Source organism: Notolabrus celidotus, chromosome 18 (assembly GCF_009762535.1).
Source record: "Notolabrus celidotus isolate fNotCel1 chromosome 18, fNotCel1.pri, whole genome shotgun sequence".
NCBI classification, from domain to species: domain Eukaryota; kingdom Metazoa; phylum Chordata; class Actinopteri; order Labriformes; family Labridae; genus Notolabrus; species Notolabrus celidotus.
In genome coordinates, this window is record NC_048289.1 from 16,637,782 (window position 1) to 16,654,468 (window position 16,687).

The 16,687-nt window shown below is 41.4% G+C and overlaps 1 protein-coding gene across 1 annotated transcript in view; it reads right to left on the bottom strand.

Moving 5' to 3' along the window:
* Window positions 1-16,687, bottom strand: part of svild (supervillin d) — a 70,978-nt gene that overhangs the window by 46,251 nt on the left and 8,040 nt on the right. Inside the window, 1 exon segment of the mRNA XM_034708356.1 lies at window positions 943-1,420. Within this exon segment, the coding sequence (XP_034564247.1) occupies window positions 943-1,307 (365 nt within the window). The 5' untranslated portion in view covers window positions 1,308-1,420.

The window sequence follows — 16,687 nt, forward strand, 5'->3', positions numbered from 1 at the left end:
ACTGGTGTTTTGGTTTGAAGTGTGACCCTGTTAACTGCAACTTTCCCCTAAATGCCCTTCCACGTACTTATGTGGAATGCCAAAGCCTGAGGTGGGGAGGGCACACCTCCCCTCTCTTTCATGTGCATACATGATAAGGCCAAGCTAGGGAGAGCAGCAGCATCACAGCGAGACACAAATGGGGGGTCGTGAGATTATTTTTTTTGGGAGTTATCTAAAAATAGTACATTTTACCCTTTAAAGTACAAAATACCGACAAAAATTGTAGCTACATTTAAAATAAAACCTTGAAAATAGAAAATGTAATGAGTTTTCTGTCTTTCTTTTTGCCAGATGACTCCTAAGTTTAGGGTTAGTGAACAGTTAATTATCAAAAGCATCAGTAGCAGCAGGTTAATTCATGACAGCACAGGAAACACAGCCACATGCTCAAATAGGTAGGCTAATTTTCTGCAGATCAGAGAAATGAAGCCACATTAAATCACTTTTGGGGGACAGAGGGGTTCGCGAGCCTGGCATCTATATTTTGGGGGTCGCCGGCTGAAAAGTTTGGGAACCCCTGGTCTAGAGCATCAAACACATGGCAATCCTGATATTTAAATGTTTGCACCCTTGCTTGAAATCACACAGCCACAGACATAGCATTTTGTGCTGTTGGTGTCATTTTACGTGAAATTAAGCTACACTTTAGATTGCTACTGTGTCCTGTCCGCCATGATCACTTCCTCCTTGGTTGTCAGTTGCGCTGACTGCCTCTCATGATGCATTAAGTCATTGTTTTGCAAGGCACTCAGAACTCAGCGTAGGGCAATGATAAGGGAACAAAGATGATGTCAGTGGCTCAAACAAGTTGGAACTGATTCTCATCATAAACCAGTTCTCGATTCCCAGCCCTAGACATTGATACCAGAATAATTTTCTTGAAATGAGACTGAAACTCACCTGAATTGAGAGGATATCTTGGTGGATGAGACAGTTTCTGTGTTTGCTTTGAGGTGACTGATATCCTCTTTTTCCTGTGTGGGTTCATCTTCAGCGTGCTCCTCGGCCCCTCTACCCCTGAGGCCTCTTCTGGTGTAAGTTTTCTCTGATGCATTATCCTCATATATGTCCTTCTCTTTGGTATCCGAAGACAGAGTTTCAGCTGTGTCACCAATCTTCCGATCCCTGCGTACATATTTGGAGGTGAATTCGTCTGTGCTGCCGTAGCGCTCTGCGAGCTCCCTCCTCCTTTCTGCTTTGTAGCGAGCGATTCGCTCAGCTTTGGTTTCTGGGGCCGAGCTCTGTAAGGTGTCTATTCCATCCATTTTCAATATTCAGTGCGGGCGAGAAGATGATGCTGCTACTTAATCGTCCAAAACCCAGGCAAGTAGATCTCCTTTTGGCAGAAGTGTCTTACTCCATCAAAATCATCCCAGTTCTGCAAACAAGAAAATATGTCATAATTAGTGTCGTAGAAATAGAGAGTAGAATTTCACGTGACAGGAGCTCTGAAGCTGTAAATTTTAGCTTTAAAATAAAAGAGACTCTGCTGTAGAGCTCCAAGCCAAGCCCTGCCCTGCCCCAGCTAACACCATCACCCCCCTGTGAGGATGATGTCAGCCAGCTCTGCTCAGAGACCGCCGACCACCGCAGAGACTCTCATATAACCTCAACTTCATCGGCTCACTTGGAGCCCGTTAGAGAGAGGGAGGAGAGCGAGAGAGAGCGAGAGAGAGCGAGAGAGAGCGAGAGAGAGTGTGAGAGAGTGTGAGAGAGAGAGAATCACACATCCAATAACATCTTTATCCAATTTTAGCCCTTACATAACTGAGGCTCTGTGCCTGGAAGAATCACCTCCTCAACATTATCCCACCTCATAATGAGTCAGTATTTACTACAAACACAATGACTGCCCTCAAGTGTGAATGTGTTAGCCCTGTGATGGACTTGGCAACCTATCCAAGTTTACACAGCATCTCCAGCACTGCATGCTGGGACAGACTTGAGCTTCATGTGTCCCTAAGAAGGAAAATTGGTTTCACATCCAGCACTGTAAAAAAAAAAAATTTTTTTTTTTTACAACTTTTGGCTTTTTGGTAACTACTGAGTTAAATTTAAAGAGTCGGGTTGAGCTCATTTGGTTCCATTAAGTGTTCACAAATCAGAAAAACCACACATGGCTCAGATGCAGAGGTTTAAAAATTGCTGTCACTTAAATGCATCGCCAGCTGACAAACCAAATTAAAGTTTTGTGCATAGTTACCGAGTGCTGCATTTTCCACAATTTCCCACAATACAAGTGTGCTTATGATGCCATGTGGGGCTTCTATCCAAGGAAAAATGAATAAAAATGGAGGTGTATTTACATTGGAGGGGGGGAAAGGGGGTTCCAGTATCCCAATGATATCCCTCACATAGGTTCTCACATTTATTGCCAGGAAGAGGGGTGCATGGGAGAAGTATAAGCGAGTGAGTTATGTCTGAACAATGTTAGTAATGAGTGTTAAGAAGAAAGAGTAAAAGTGAAGAATAGGTCAAGAGGGAGAAAAAAAGACATGGTCATAAGGTGGAATAAATTGGCTGACTCGAAGAGCTTTTTCCTGTAATGATGACAAGCTTGAACAAATCTCTGGTGCACCCTCTCTGACCCCTGAAAACCTGCTCGGCTTTAAAACAAGCCCAGAGTTAAAGACCTCCTTCCAAAATATGGCTTTGAAATTCTACCCAGGAAATCAGTGTATATGTCAGAGGATATGTGAGCGTTCATATGTGTGGGTTTCACCTTGACCTCTCCTATCCCTTCCCTCCTCCACCTAACATAACAGCTCTTGGCTAAACAGTGCCTCCCTTGTGTGAAAACAAACTATAAACTCTGCTGGACGATTACATGTTGTCCGCTCCTTATTATAAACCTGGGATTGTCCGAGACACGGTCACTCTGGGAATTGTATGCTCTGCAAAGAATAAAAAAAAAAAAACACCATCTGTTTGTAATATAGCACATCAGCACCTATCGTTTCCATTTCAGTAAGTTCGGTGACAAGTCTCAGTCAGAGCAGAAACCAGATCATATTCTAGGAATGTATACAAGTAAAGCTTTTTTTTGAATGGGATTTACTGCGTAATGTGAAAACCAAAGGGTCCGTTAAAGATGCAGAAAAAATCAATTAGCAGTGGTAAACTCATTACTACCGAGACTTCTTTAGACTTTCTTATTGAGCTGTAGAGCAGAGCAAACAGCTCATTGATGAAAATATATTACACGAGTTGTTCCACATTTTTTCTCCAGCAGTGAGCCTTTCATGATAGGGTTTGTTTTGGTTGGAAATCAATGGCTAAGAAAGGGTCAAAGGTTACAAAAATTTAGGCAGTAGTAAATGGTGATGCTCTCAGGCCTGTCTAGCATGTCTAAACCACTCTGCAACCTCCAGCCACGAGAATTGAAGCCAATGCGGAAGTGTTAAAAACTGTAGTTTCTTGATTGTCCGCTTGAGGCTGGCTCCCGAAGTACCGGAAACCACATACACACCAATTCAAAAAAGACAAAAACAAACATGTTTACAGCCTGGAGCAAAAAACGAGTGTAGTCTGGATAGCTAATTTCTCGATCGGCACACTGTAAGGGTAGTGATGCAGTAGTCTTGAAGATATTAAGATTACAGCTAGGTGGACCATTGTCATTACTTCTAGGTATACCTAATGTTACTGTTACTGATAAATATAAGAGGAAACTTTATAAGATGTTAACTTTCTGTGCCAGAAAATGTATTCTTTTAAACTGGATCACAGATAGGGTCCCTTCTAAAGTACAGAGTTTGGCACAGAGTTATACTTGAATATGTCCCGCTGGACTACCTAACATGTAAATTACATTCCAGAGACGATGTTTTCCGTAGAACATGGGAACCCCTCCTGGTATATATTGGGCTAAATGTTTCCACTATTCTTACAAGAGGCTTTGTGCTATAGACACAACTTTTTAATATCATCACTATTATTTATTTATTTTTTTATTCTATTTATTCCCTTATTATTATTATATTTCTTTTTCCTCTATCTTTCCACTTCTGCAATGTACATTGTGAACCCTGTTTCTGACGCCTGTATTAACTTAACCTGAATGCTAACCATGATATATATATGTGAGCCAAATGTATATGTTTTGTTTGTTTAAAAAATCTAATAAATATATTTATAAAAAAAAAAGAAAAGGTTACAGCTAGATTTAGCTAGTCCTGCCACGGTGAAACCATTACAGACCCTGTATAAACAGACACTTAAGGTTCAAGACAAACGACCAAGGACATTCCACCACTGCACTATTTTAAAGAAATACAACCTCCTAAGTTGGGAAAACATGGTAATGCACATAAATGCCCGTCTCCTTTACAAAATCACACATGGCATGGCTCCCCCACCACTTAGCGATTTTGTTAGCATCCGAACTAATCCGCATCACACTACGAGAGGAGTCACAAGAGGGGACTGTTATTCCACTTAGAAAAAGTGCTTTTAGTCAATCACTCTTCTCCATCAGAGCCTCATGAGAATGGAACAACATACCAACTTCTATCAGAGAGCTCAACACATACCGCTCAATTAGTTTTCATTTGAAGCAGCGGCTCATAAGCAACCAGATCTGTCAGCACTAAACCAATCTCCCCCTGCTACTGCCACCTTGTGTCGGCCATCTGTGAATTTGTCCTGTTTTTTAACATACTGTTGCTTGCTTGTGTTGTCTATTCGTTGTGCTCATCTGTCGCTCAGTCTATACGTTGCCTCATTTGAATTGCATGCAGCTAGTTTAATTATTGATAGTCACTGCCTGATGCAAATATGTACAGCACTGTTAACTGTTGTCCTGTTGTCCTGTTGTGTCTTCTTTAACATTTCCTCATTGTTGCTTCCTAATTGTCTTGCTCCATGTATTTCTCAAAACTGTCATATCATGTCCCGATATAGCTTTTAATCATTTTTAAATCGTATGGTGCTATTTTCACTTTTCTTCTCTTTTTTGTTTGTTTGTTTGTGTTTTGGTCTATCTTCTTATTTTGATTTTATTTTACTTTTTAAAAAAAATTGTTTTAACCTTGATCTTTTTAAGTGAGCCTTTTTAACATCTGGCAATTTGAACCGATACGGTACAGATACCCGGTACCTGGGAATCGGTACCGGTACTCAACAGTACCATTTTTCGGTACTTTTGTGTGTTTATGTAGTAATAAATGTTAATTTAAAAAAAAAAAAAATCTCAAATTTGTTTTATTTAACATATTTATTGAATTTTACATGAAATGAACAGAAACAGCATTATATAGGTGATTAGATATATTAGCTGACATGTGTTCTTGGCGTCTAATTGATCTTTCAGGAGTTTATCAATGAACACACGTGAATGCCTGCGTAAAAAAGTCTGTTCTCCGTCTCTTTATAATAACAGGACACACAACTTACTTGTTGGGAATTCACGCACACAGGAACAGTTATAAACAGGGCAGGTAGTCTAAACCATAGACTGTATAAAATAAACTTAATCCTCCTGCAGTTCTGCCTTGCGCTGAGTGCGCACGCCCGTCAGCTGCAGGCTCCATTTGGCGCGCTCCCGTGCAGATGCAGAGAGCAGAGACGTCCACCCGATCAGTCTCAAACTTTATTACAGGGCGAAAGTATGGAAACTCGCCTCCTCTTCCACTCTCTCACTGTCACAGGGATGCGTTCAGGTACCGAAACATGGTACTGTTTGATTTTACGTGAATCGGTACTCGGTAGTACCGACGGAATTCGGTCGGTACCTATAAAAGTACCGAATTCGGTACCCATCCCTAGGCACACCTGACTTGATTGACATGCGGGAACACTGTAGCTGTTGGCTAGGATGCTCAAAGCCCGCCTCTTTACGTTACACTAGCTCAACAGCAGTTAGGTTGACTTCAGCATATCCGATATGGCACCCGCTGACGAAAGGTTTCAAAACAGCGCTTCAGAAACAGATGGGTGACGCCACAGATAATACATCCATTATTTATAGAGTCTATGTTCTAAATGTCAGAAATGACTGATGATTTCTAAGTCAATTGAGTTTATTAATGCATTTATGAAGTAATATGTCGCTCCACTGCTCCTTTCAGGTGTCAGATCTGCTGTCGGGGGGGCTGGACACAATGTGGTAAAAGGGTAGGAGGGGGGAGTTTCTGTGTTGATCAACAGTCTGGTGAATGAGTATTTCCAATATGGGACAGCTATCACTGGGCTTCAAAATTGCTCTTGAGAAAATAGTGGGTGACATCACACTCTTTATTTATTTTTCAATTAAAGTTAAGACGGTTAAATGTAGTGGAAACTCTGCATTAAATAGTATTGTTTAAGAGTCAGATCTGCTTCTGTGTTCAGGACATCAGTAGAGTAGCTCAGCATGTTTTTTGGAAGGGACTTATTCAGGGACGCAGTTAAAAGCACTTTAAAAAATGATAGTATGTATATGTTATGTGACGATGGCATTGGATTGGTGTTTAAATGGCAAATCTTGTTGTCTGGGTATCTGAATTGGTAGCAGTAAGGAAAGAAGTGTATCAGGACATCTCTGAACTGCATGGCACTCTAAAGCAAGTGAATTTCCTTATGAAGGCAAAAACCACCCTGAGTTCAGATGTTGATTTCAGGACTGTGCACGCACTTACATAATTCACCTAAGTCACTACCTATAAAAGGAGTGCTAAACAGTACACTAAAGCTTTAGTCCATGGAGGCCCAGAACATTGAGCATGCTTTGTTTGGAAGCTGCATGTGTTATTTTAAGCAACAAGGGGGACTGGAAACACAAAAGTGTGTGAGTCATGTGTTCAAAATCATTGGTCCTATCAGCGAATGTGAGCTCACACAAAAGTATTTGTTTTGGTTGTCGTTCCCTATTTATGGTTATTACAAACAAGTGGAATGGGGAGAAAAACGCAGGACAAAAAATTACAAAAGGTGGTTCTTAACAAAGCTCACATGCGAACAATGATTCACCACAAGATGATTAAAGTTGCTTCAGCAGGGGAAACTGGTTTCAATGTCTGTTTGCATCATGTTGAAGTAAATATAGTTGTTTTGATTGATTGTCTGCAAGGCCCCCACTGAGGCGTCACTTGAAGGACACAAAGGAAGAACATTATCCAGGCACGCGTGCTGCTTTTGTTGTTACTGACAGCACTGCCTGCACCTAAGAATGCAGTCATGCTAGTCTTACCTGCCAATTCATATCTGTTCATTCATACTTGCAATTTTATATCTGCTCCTCTAGGGTATGTAAACAAACAGAATCCTAATTTTTCCTGTCACCAGACTGCTCTTTGACCCTTTGTTTCCCGTTTGGAGCTGTTACTGGCAATGAGAGAAAGATGTCTAACAAAGGCCAAGTGTGTCACTTCCTGACTGGGCCCTGTATCCTCCTTCATTAAAGCTCAATTAACCAGGAAATGTTACTCATAAGCCTGGCTGAGGTCCAGAACTTCAAGGAGGGACAGGATGCATAAGGACAGTTGAGAAAACTTGGCAGTCAGATGTCCCCTGTATACTCAAACTGTATTATGAAGGGTCATATCATGTATAAGTACTGCGTGATAGTCCCATCTTTAAATATTTACTTCACTGCAGAAACCCTCAGCGATTAAAGGCACTTACTAAATATTACATAATAGCTGTTCTTGACCCAATGACAGATGCAGTGGACCACAAATGCAGAAGTTGCAGCAGCTAAAGCCGTTTGAGACATGTTGAAATTTTCACCCTGCTCATGGTGAAAGTTATCCTTCTTTGTCAGACAAATCCTCACAGGCCTGTCAGGTAAATTCAAATACAATACTTAGATTTTAGCACCATCTAATAAAGTTCAGCCATCATTGTTTCAGTCAGTTTGGTTAAGATATAAACACCAGGAGTAGCTGAAGCTAGAAATCAAACCATTTCATTTAAGCATCGGCATTTGAGCATTTAAAGTTCCCTTTAAATCACAGACTGTATGTATAATAGACGTAGTATCCTTGACATCATCTGTTTCTGAAGCGCTGTTTTGAAGCCAATTGTTGGCGGGAGCTATATTGTAAATGCTTAAGTCAACCTAACTGTTGTCAAACTCATAACGGAAAACTCCTAATCTTAATATCTTCTTTTTATGTACCAGACTGTGACTTCGGGAGCCAGCCTCAAGCGAACACTCGAAGAACTGCAGTTTCTAAAACTTCCGCATTGGCTTAAATTCTCGCGACCGGAGGTTGCTGCTTGCTTGAAACCAACCAGGCTAAAGGCTGATTTATACTTCTGCATTGAATCCGTACCCTACGCCTGGGGTCCGCGTAGCTCCCGTACCTACGCAGAGGCCTACACACGTAGCTGACGTGCACCTCCTCCAAAATGTAACAACCCGTAGAGCCGACGCAGACTGCAAGCCCTGTGATTAGTCCGCTCAGCAACATTGTGTTTCCCACATTTACAGCACTTCCGGGACCCCAGACATCGGCCGCACATCGGCCGTGTATTTCATCTCCTCCTCTGTATTCTTCATGTAATCATGTCTGTATGATAAACAACAACATGTATCAGCTGTAGATTAACATATCACGCTCTGAATCTCTGTGGAAAAGTAAACAGAGATCGTAGCGGGGCCGGAAGCAGGCGACCGGCTATCAGAGAGACCACACTGCCCTCAGGCGTTTCGGAGGAGAATTGCTGCGCGACACGGACACACCGACGCACAAGTATGTGGTGCTCATGTCCGCGTCAGCCCCTGCTGCGTAGGGGAGACGCAGAAGTATAAAACAGCCTTTAGTGTTCTTATTCATATGTATGTTGTACTGATAGTCGCACACATACTAGAACCTGATCCAATGATACTTTTGTTATATTTTTTGGCCTTTTTGCCTTTATTTTATAGGACAGCTGAAGAGAGACAGGAAATGTGGGGAGTAGAGAGCTGGGCAAGACATGCAGGAAATGGTCGACCGGCCGGGAACTGCGACGAGGACTGTAGCCTCTGTACGTGGGGCGCTTAGACCACTAGGCCACCAGCGCCCCGATCTTTTTGACTTTGTTAGTTCCTGCAAAACATAAACAAATGTAACTGACGTATCTTGCAAATGTTGGTGTATACAAATTTTGAGTTCACTGACAAATCTCCTAATAGGGAGATACTTGTTAGAATGAATGATGAATGATGTGCCACTGTTATTTGTTAATCTGATTTTGCTGGCTGGTGTTCTGCTTTAGCATGAAATAAAAAAAAAATAAAAGGCAGGTCAAACAAGGTACTCCAAGGACACGGTCAAATGAATCACCGGTATTCCATCATTACTGTACTCACAGACCACTAATGCTACAGTGAAGTAATGGGAAGCAGGTTCTTTGTGGGAAAAGAATACCTGAAGACAGACAAGTGCCTCAGAGGTTAAAGCTGACCTGTAGCCCACTGCTGTGTATTCAGAGAATTATCACGTCCACACAGGAGGACAGAGCAGGAATGCAGGCTACACCCTACTCATAAATAGTAGATTTGCATGGGAAAAGCAAGGGATCATATCTGTGTCAGAATTCATGAGTTTTTCTTGAAGTGGCAAAGTGAAAATCTACCATGGTCCTTTTGGTGGAACAGGTTTAGTAACGTGGATTCAAGTTCAGTTGAGAAATCATTCCGGGTTATATGGCAGACATTCTGACTTTTAGTTTGACCACAGAGTCCACAGCTCTCCTGTCTATTTAAAGACATGCCTCACAGCTCTAATAGAACATATAGCAAGAAACCAAGAAACCAAAGGCTGATACAAATGTTGCTTTTGAAATGGATCTGGTTCAACTGCACTTCTGATTTTCTGTCCTTAACTCCGACTTAATGCATTGGAGGTTAACAAGTGAAACTGTTGGTATTTACCTCTACAGAGCAGAAATAGACGGCACACAAAGGGTGACACTTTGTATCTTGACAGCACTTCACTTCCAGGAATTTTCAGGAATCCACATAAAACACAACCACAAGCATCAGAGACTTTAAGTAAAAATACATTGGCCATCTTTAGCCCTACAAAAAAAAGAAAAGGCAGCTAAAGATGGGCCCAACTCCTGACACACATTCTTCCAAGGGGAAGAGGGTGGAGAGTGGAAACTTAGCTCCACTGAGGAAAACACAGGTACTTGGCATGGTTTGGCAAGACAACAGGCAAAGGATGTACCGCCAATCCATTTTTGAGAACAGCGCAGGGGGAGTTTCAGGCCAGTATCAGGAACTATTAAGGTGCAAAACAAAAGACGGAAGTAACTTCAGAGAAAAAGCAATTGACAATTTCACAGCAAAGGAAACCTGACTGACTTCCTCAAGTATTGTCCGTCTACTTTTGATTTGTATAAACTATCCCAAGTCTGCAAATCCGCAATCATTTAAGACTGAACAAGAATATAATCTTACCTTCATTCTGTTTCAGATACAGGAAAGTGACATCAAAACAGCTGTTGAATAGTTTCAAAACACTAGCAGGAATAGCAAGGGTTGCATGTTTTGTGTGCAAGTGTCTGCATTACAGCAACCAGGTCATGTGACCATTCCTTGAAAGCAGATAGGCCCAAGTACAGGTCACCAGTCCCTAATCCAATAACTCTGTCTTCCACATGCTGTACATGCGGCTGCTAACTGATCCAAACACACGCATCAGAAAACCGCCGGGGAAGGGGGCAGACGTAGGGAGTGTCACTTTTTATTTTAAGCCACGTTAATACAACAATCAACCACATACTGAGTGCCAAATCTGTTTCTCATTAAAAAGCAATCTCTCAGCATTTAAGGCGGTTTAAGTACCCTGCCTCCATCCAACCACTGGCACAAGTTTTAATTGTAATTGTAGAGGCGCACAACACTTTGTCCTGTTGAAACAGGCCTCCACTAATACAGAGGTTCAAAGACTGAGTCTGATGTGAGGGGTGTGTTTGTTTAGCCCGGCCAAAAAAAAAAACATCACATGACTCAACTCTTTCCTGGCTGTGAGCTGCAAGGAAAAATAGGGGGGAAAATGGAGAGAAAGAGATGGCAGGAAGGGAGAGAGAGAGAGAGAAAGCAGAGGAAGGACTTGAGGAAGAAGAGGGGTGTGCTGGATCAAAAGAGGGGCGGGTACAACGGGAGAATGAATGAGGAGAGTTGCACAGGTCAAGAGAGCAGGCCAGAAGAGGAAAAAGATGGGAAGAGCTGAGGACAGAATGGGCTTTTTGTGGGGGTGGATGTGATGGCTTTGTGGGGCATGTGTCTCCAGGGTGCCAAGGGGCCCCAGTCTGGTGGTAAGGGGGGGGACAACAATCTACAGAAAAGGAGGAGGAGGAGGATGGGGCAAAAAAACAGTGCCTAATCCATCCTCCCCTCTCTCCCTGCTCTTTCTCACATAGACACAAACCCCCTCAAATCCCTTTTACCAGAAGTCCCGCTGACTGCAGCCAGTCACCCGAGAGCCAGTTGACATAACAGCCCCCTGGGTGCTCATGCCTGCACTCTGCTCTGCCCGAGTAACTGACACTGTAAAAACTGTACGGGCCTGCTCCAGGCGGGGCAACTATTGTTACCAGGCAGAGAAAATGTGCTGCTTAGCCTCACAGAAATCTGTTTTAAAGGGGGGGAACAGCTTGTCCCATTCAAACCTTTGGAGCTTTGACACAGAGGAGCATCTGTGTCTTATCCTATATCTTTTTTTTTTATACAGACCGACTCTTTGTCCAAGTCTTCCTGTTTTCTGTTTTTAAAAGAAGCCCCTAAATGTGACGTTTGGGAAAGCAAACAATGAAATTCACGGGCACACACTGAATCACGATGCAACACACCGACTCTTCCAAACAGGCTTCAATCGTGGAAGCTGCAGATCAAAGCAGGAAGGGTGGGGTTTATGGGCTTTATCAAGCTGGGGGATCATGTGCACACAAACACGCACAATGTGCCATACCAGACTCCTTTCAGTGATGTTAATGTAGGCCAGACACAAACACCCACTCCGCTTTTTATTGGACAGATGTACTGTAGTAGCTACAGTTAAAGCTCCAACCTTCACACCACCTCCGACTCTTTGCAGCACCCTGGCAAATGGGAAGAGAGCTCCACTCCAGGAGTGCTTCATGTCTGTTAATTTGCCAACTTTGTATGAAAAGAGCGAAAAATTAGTAACCTGCCCATTGGTACATTCATGTTAGCAGTGTTCTTCTTTTCAAATCAACCATTTTCATTCCAAAGTATTTCTAGTAGGGCTGTCAGCATTCATTTATTAATCATGATGAAAACAAAGCACCATTCTTTTATAATCGCATGCTATATTGTCCCTTTCAGCACACTGTATTTACAACTGAACAACACCATTAAACAATGACACCACTGCGCTTTTGAATGGCACTTTTCACTCCCACAAAGTTCAATTGATACGTCCAATAAAGTATACATGCACTTTGTGTGAATCAGCATCAAAATATTACCAAAGTAATACGAGTTTGAGACAAGCAGCAACCTCCGGTCTTAAAATATGAAGATAATGCGATGTTCTAAAAACTACACTTCATCAAGCGTCCACTTGAGGCTGCCTGGTTCAAAAAATGGTTTAGGTCTGAGTAGCTACTTTCTCTATTGGCACACACTGTACGGGCATTGATTTTTTAATAACTCAGACATTAAACTCGCGACTTTTGCCCAAATAGGGATACGACTGACTGTATTGACTGGCAGGCACCCTGTAGCTGTTAATGAAAAGGCTAAAGGCCCGCCTCTTTACCTCACACTAGCTTGGACGAAGTTTGGTTGCTTTCAGCATTTCCAATATGGCACCTGCTGACTATTGGCTTTGAAACAGCGCTCAGATGGCGACGTCATGGATACTACGTCCATTTTTTTTATACAGTGTATGGTTTGAGCAACCACCGACCAGCTAAACATACAGGTGTAGCAAGCCAGACTGATGTCAGCCAGTTACCTCATCACAGTGTCCAAATGCCACAGACCTATGGATGGAACTAGGGGGTCAACTAATATTGTTTTTTTCAGATCCGATAGTGATTATTATTTCATGAGACTGATAACTGATATTTGGAACTGATACATTTCAATTAAATTAAAAACTTTGTTAAAATGTAGTATTTGGAGTCCAACAAAAGACTTTGTGTCAATGTCTTTAGTAACTATGTATTCAAAACGGAAACTTTCAACATCATATCACCTTCAATCAGTTCAGTCCCTCCAGGATTTCGCGGGATTTTTTTGTGATTGTTGCGGCCCAAAAAGCCTGAATTTGCGACAGCTTTTTGAAAAAATTGCGGTGAAAGTTGCGAGGTTTTTTTTGTTGCTTTTTTCCCCCAATAACATCTCAGGGGCAAGTAAATATGCCAAATTACAGTTGTTTTTAGAAAACATTCTTGATGTGGCCACTGTGACTGTATTTTGATTCTCTTGATTCACAGAAAAATGCCATGAAAGGTCTGTATTGCACATTTACGACGGTCCCTGAATGCACCTCGCAGCGACTGATGCACAGTCAGTTCACGGCACTCTGAAATTAATCTGCATCTTTGATGACAAGGAGTTGATCAAAACTTACTGAATGTTTCTGATGTTTCACCAAACTGTATTAAATCAAGCTGTAGATGCAGAGCTTTTTACGGTAACCACGGCAACAACGTCAAACATCAAATAGTAAACAGAGGTCCCCCGGTTGTGTCTTTGTCACTAACGCACACCGGGGTTAAAAATCATCAATGAAGATGAGACAGATGCATGGAGGTGAGGAGAGCTGGTTCATAAAGCACACCTGCTGCAGGTAGAGACCAAGCGAACACTGTACCCCTCAATCTATAAATAACAACGTTGTCATGGTCACTTGTCCTGCCTGCTGTCCCCTCTTTTCACCCGTTCTCCGTGCGTGTTTTGCTGTTGAAAAGTGCCGATCAAGTGAGGACTTGCGTTTATGTTCCAAGGAAGTCAAATTGATGACGAAACCAATGACGTGTAGGGGCGGAGATTGATGTAATTGGTTGAATTTGCGTTGATAGTTGCGATCGCAAAATCGCAACTTCCTGGAGGGACTGAGTTATTCTTGTGTGCAGAATATGAGGTGGGACGGAGATTGAAAGAATTCCAAGAGGGACAGACGTACCAACAGTGGGGCCGAAGTAGCACACATTTTCAGTTCTTCAATCAGTAAAATAAAACACCGACACAGATAATCAGCCCAATGCTGACGCCAATTATCAGCCAAGGCCAATAATGGGTCAAGCCCTAGGTGAAACTAATTCAAAGTGAACCACTGCGAAATGAGCATGACTTCAAGTTTTCTGGTTGATTTTTTGGACAAAGCTACAATGAAGACTGACTCATCATTTTTTTATTTTGTTAACCTCATGTAAGCTATAAACTTTATTGAAATGTGCTACACATTTTATGCATGCACTTCTGCATATTTCTCAATGTGTAACAGTAATATACTTTAACAAAATTAAACTAACTGTATTTCACAGGGAAAGCACTTTAAAGCTGTCTCCTCCTACCTCTCAGTCATGGTTTCAGATCACACTGGTGTCGGAAAGTCAAGATCATAATTTACATTTCATTGCCTTCTTTTGACATTAATCAAGACACTGGTAAAAAATCCTTTACATTGTTAAATATGGCGCTAAAAACAGTTAAGAATTTTAAACCTCCTGTTATGTTGCGGGTCAAATTGACCCTTTTTAAAGTCTATTTTAGGTAATATATGCCTTCCAAACCAGCTACATGCAGCATAAAAATCTGGGCAGCATGTGACAGAAGAGGAGTCATGTTAATTTATCAAGATCAAAAAATTCAAAATGTAAAATAAAATTTAAAAAAATCTGTCATGTAAAACTATTGTATTTATATTTAGGGCTTTCCAATGTACATTAAAAAAAAGTTTTAACATTAATTTTAATGACAAACGAGTGAATTATCCTCATTGAACCATGATCTGTGAGAATTAAAGAACACCAATGGACTAAATCTTGATTTAAATGGTTAGTAATGGAGTTAAAAATTAGATTAAAAAAATGTGTATTGGGATTTTTTGGGGGTTCTGACACTTTTGGATAATTGAATATGCCCCGGATCAAATTGACCCAGGACCATTATTGCTGATCCAGAGAAACAAACAGAACGGGAGGGTTAAAATAATGGAATTCAACCACGTGGGAAATAATGCAATTATCTAATGAAACTCAGTCAAACCATCACAAAATCAGCCGTTGATAGCCCTATAGCTTATTTTCTGCTTTTTCCATGCAACTTCATGTTAATAATTTCAATCAAACCTACAATAAATGCATTTAATTATTGCTAGCAAGAAAAAAAACCAATTCATTCTTCAGAAATTTGAAATAATTTGTTAAAATAACAAACTTCTTAAGTTAGAAATTGAGCTAAAAAAATGCTAAGGTTACTAAGTTTTCTTGTCAAAGTCTAGTCATTATGTCAAGTTATATTCTAATTTATGTTGGAGACAAAAATCAATTATTTCTACTGTTATTTGTTCTCAGTTTCTCACTCATTAACTGTAGTCACAGCTTGCTCTCCCTAGCAACCATTTAATGCGATTTTTCTGCCTGTCAACAACTTATCAACATGGACTTCATCCCCAGAATGGTTGCTTGTAAGATACACACAGGACTGAACAGAGAAAGAGGGCTACATGAGAGGGAGGGAGGGAGGAGGATCAGTGGGAGGAATGTCTCATCCAGAGAATCGTGAACGTGGGGTTTCTCTCTCTCTCTCTCTCTTTCTGGTGTCCACTGTGCAGAGCAGGGCAGAGCAGAGCAGACACCATCTGGCCAGCTGGAATGCTACTGAGTGTGGGGTGGAGGGGTTGAGGGGTTGAGGGGTTGTCCTGTCTTGCAGAGGGGGATGGGTTATTGCTGAGAGATGGAGAATTAACAGTAGTAGTATTAACCATTTAATACCAACTTAACCCTTAACTGGAGAAACTAAATGGAAGACATGCATGGGGAGTAGTAGTGAGGCCATGAGTACCATTAACCCTTCTATAACCGACAAATGTCAATATGAAATACCTCAAATGCTACATGATAAATAACCTTTAGAACCAAGCAGCTACTGAAAAGTTAGCTCCTCAGAAAAATGAAATACAACAAACATAATTCAGCATGATATGAACTGTCATGACAGAAAACATGTTTAAAAATTAATTTTCCAGTTTGGCCCATGTTACATCTGCTTCAAGGTAGGAGGCGGGCTTTATGACCTATACTGCGGCCAATCACCAGGGGAGCGCCGATTTCTTTGGCTTCACCATTGGGGAGGTGCTGTGCCATCCATTCGACAATACAGCTAATGATATAAATTCAGTTGAGCCTTAAAATACAACTTGTTCCTCAATTCCAGGGAAGCTTACATTCATAGCACTGAAGCGTAAACATGTTTGGAACCATACCATCAACAGACTTTATGTGTACAGCTTACAGGCAATAAAAGTCTAAGAGTAACGACAAGGGCTGTATTACTTTCAGGATACATTTAAAGTAACATTTATATCACACCCAATGCTTTGACTACATTCCAGAATGTGCTTTACTAAGATACATCTGTTCGTGCATGTTTTATTAATGGATGTTTCATGGCAACATATGTCACTCACATGGGTACAAAGACTATTAAACCATGGTTGACATGCACAGAAAGGACCCATAAACTCCCTCCCTT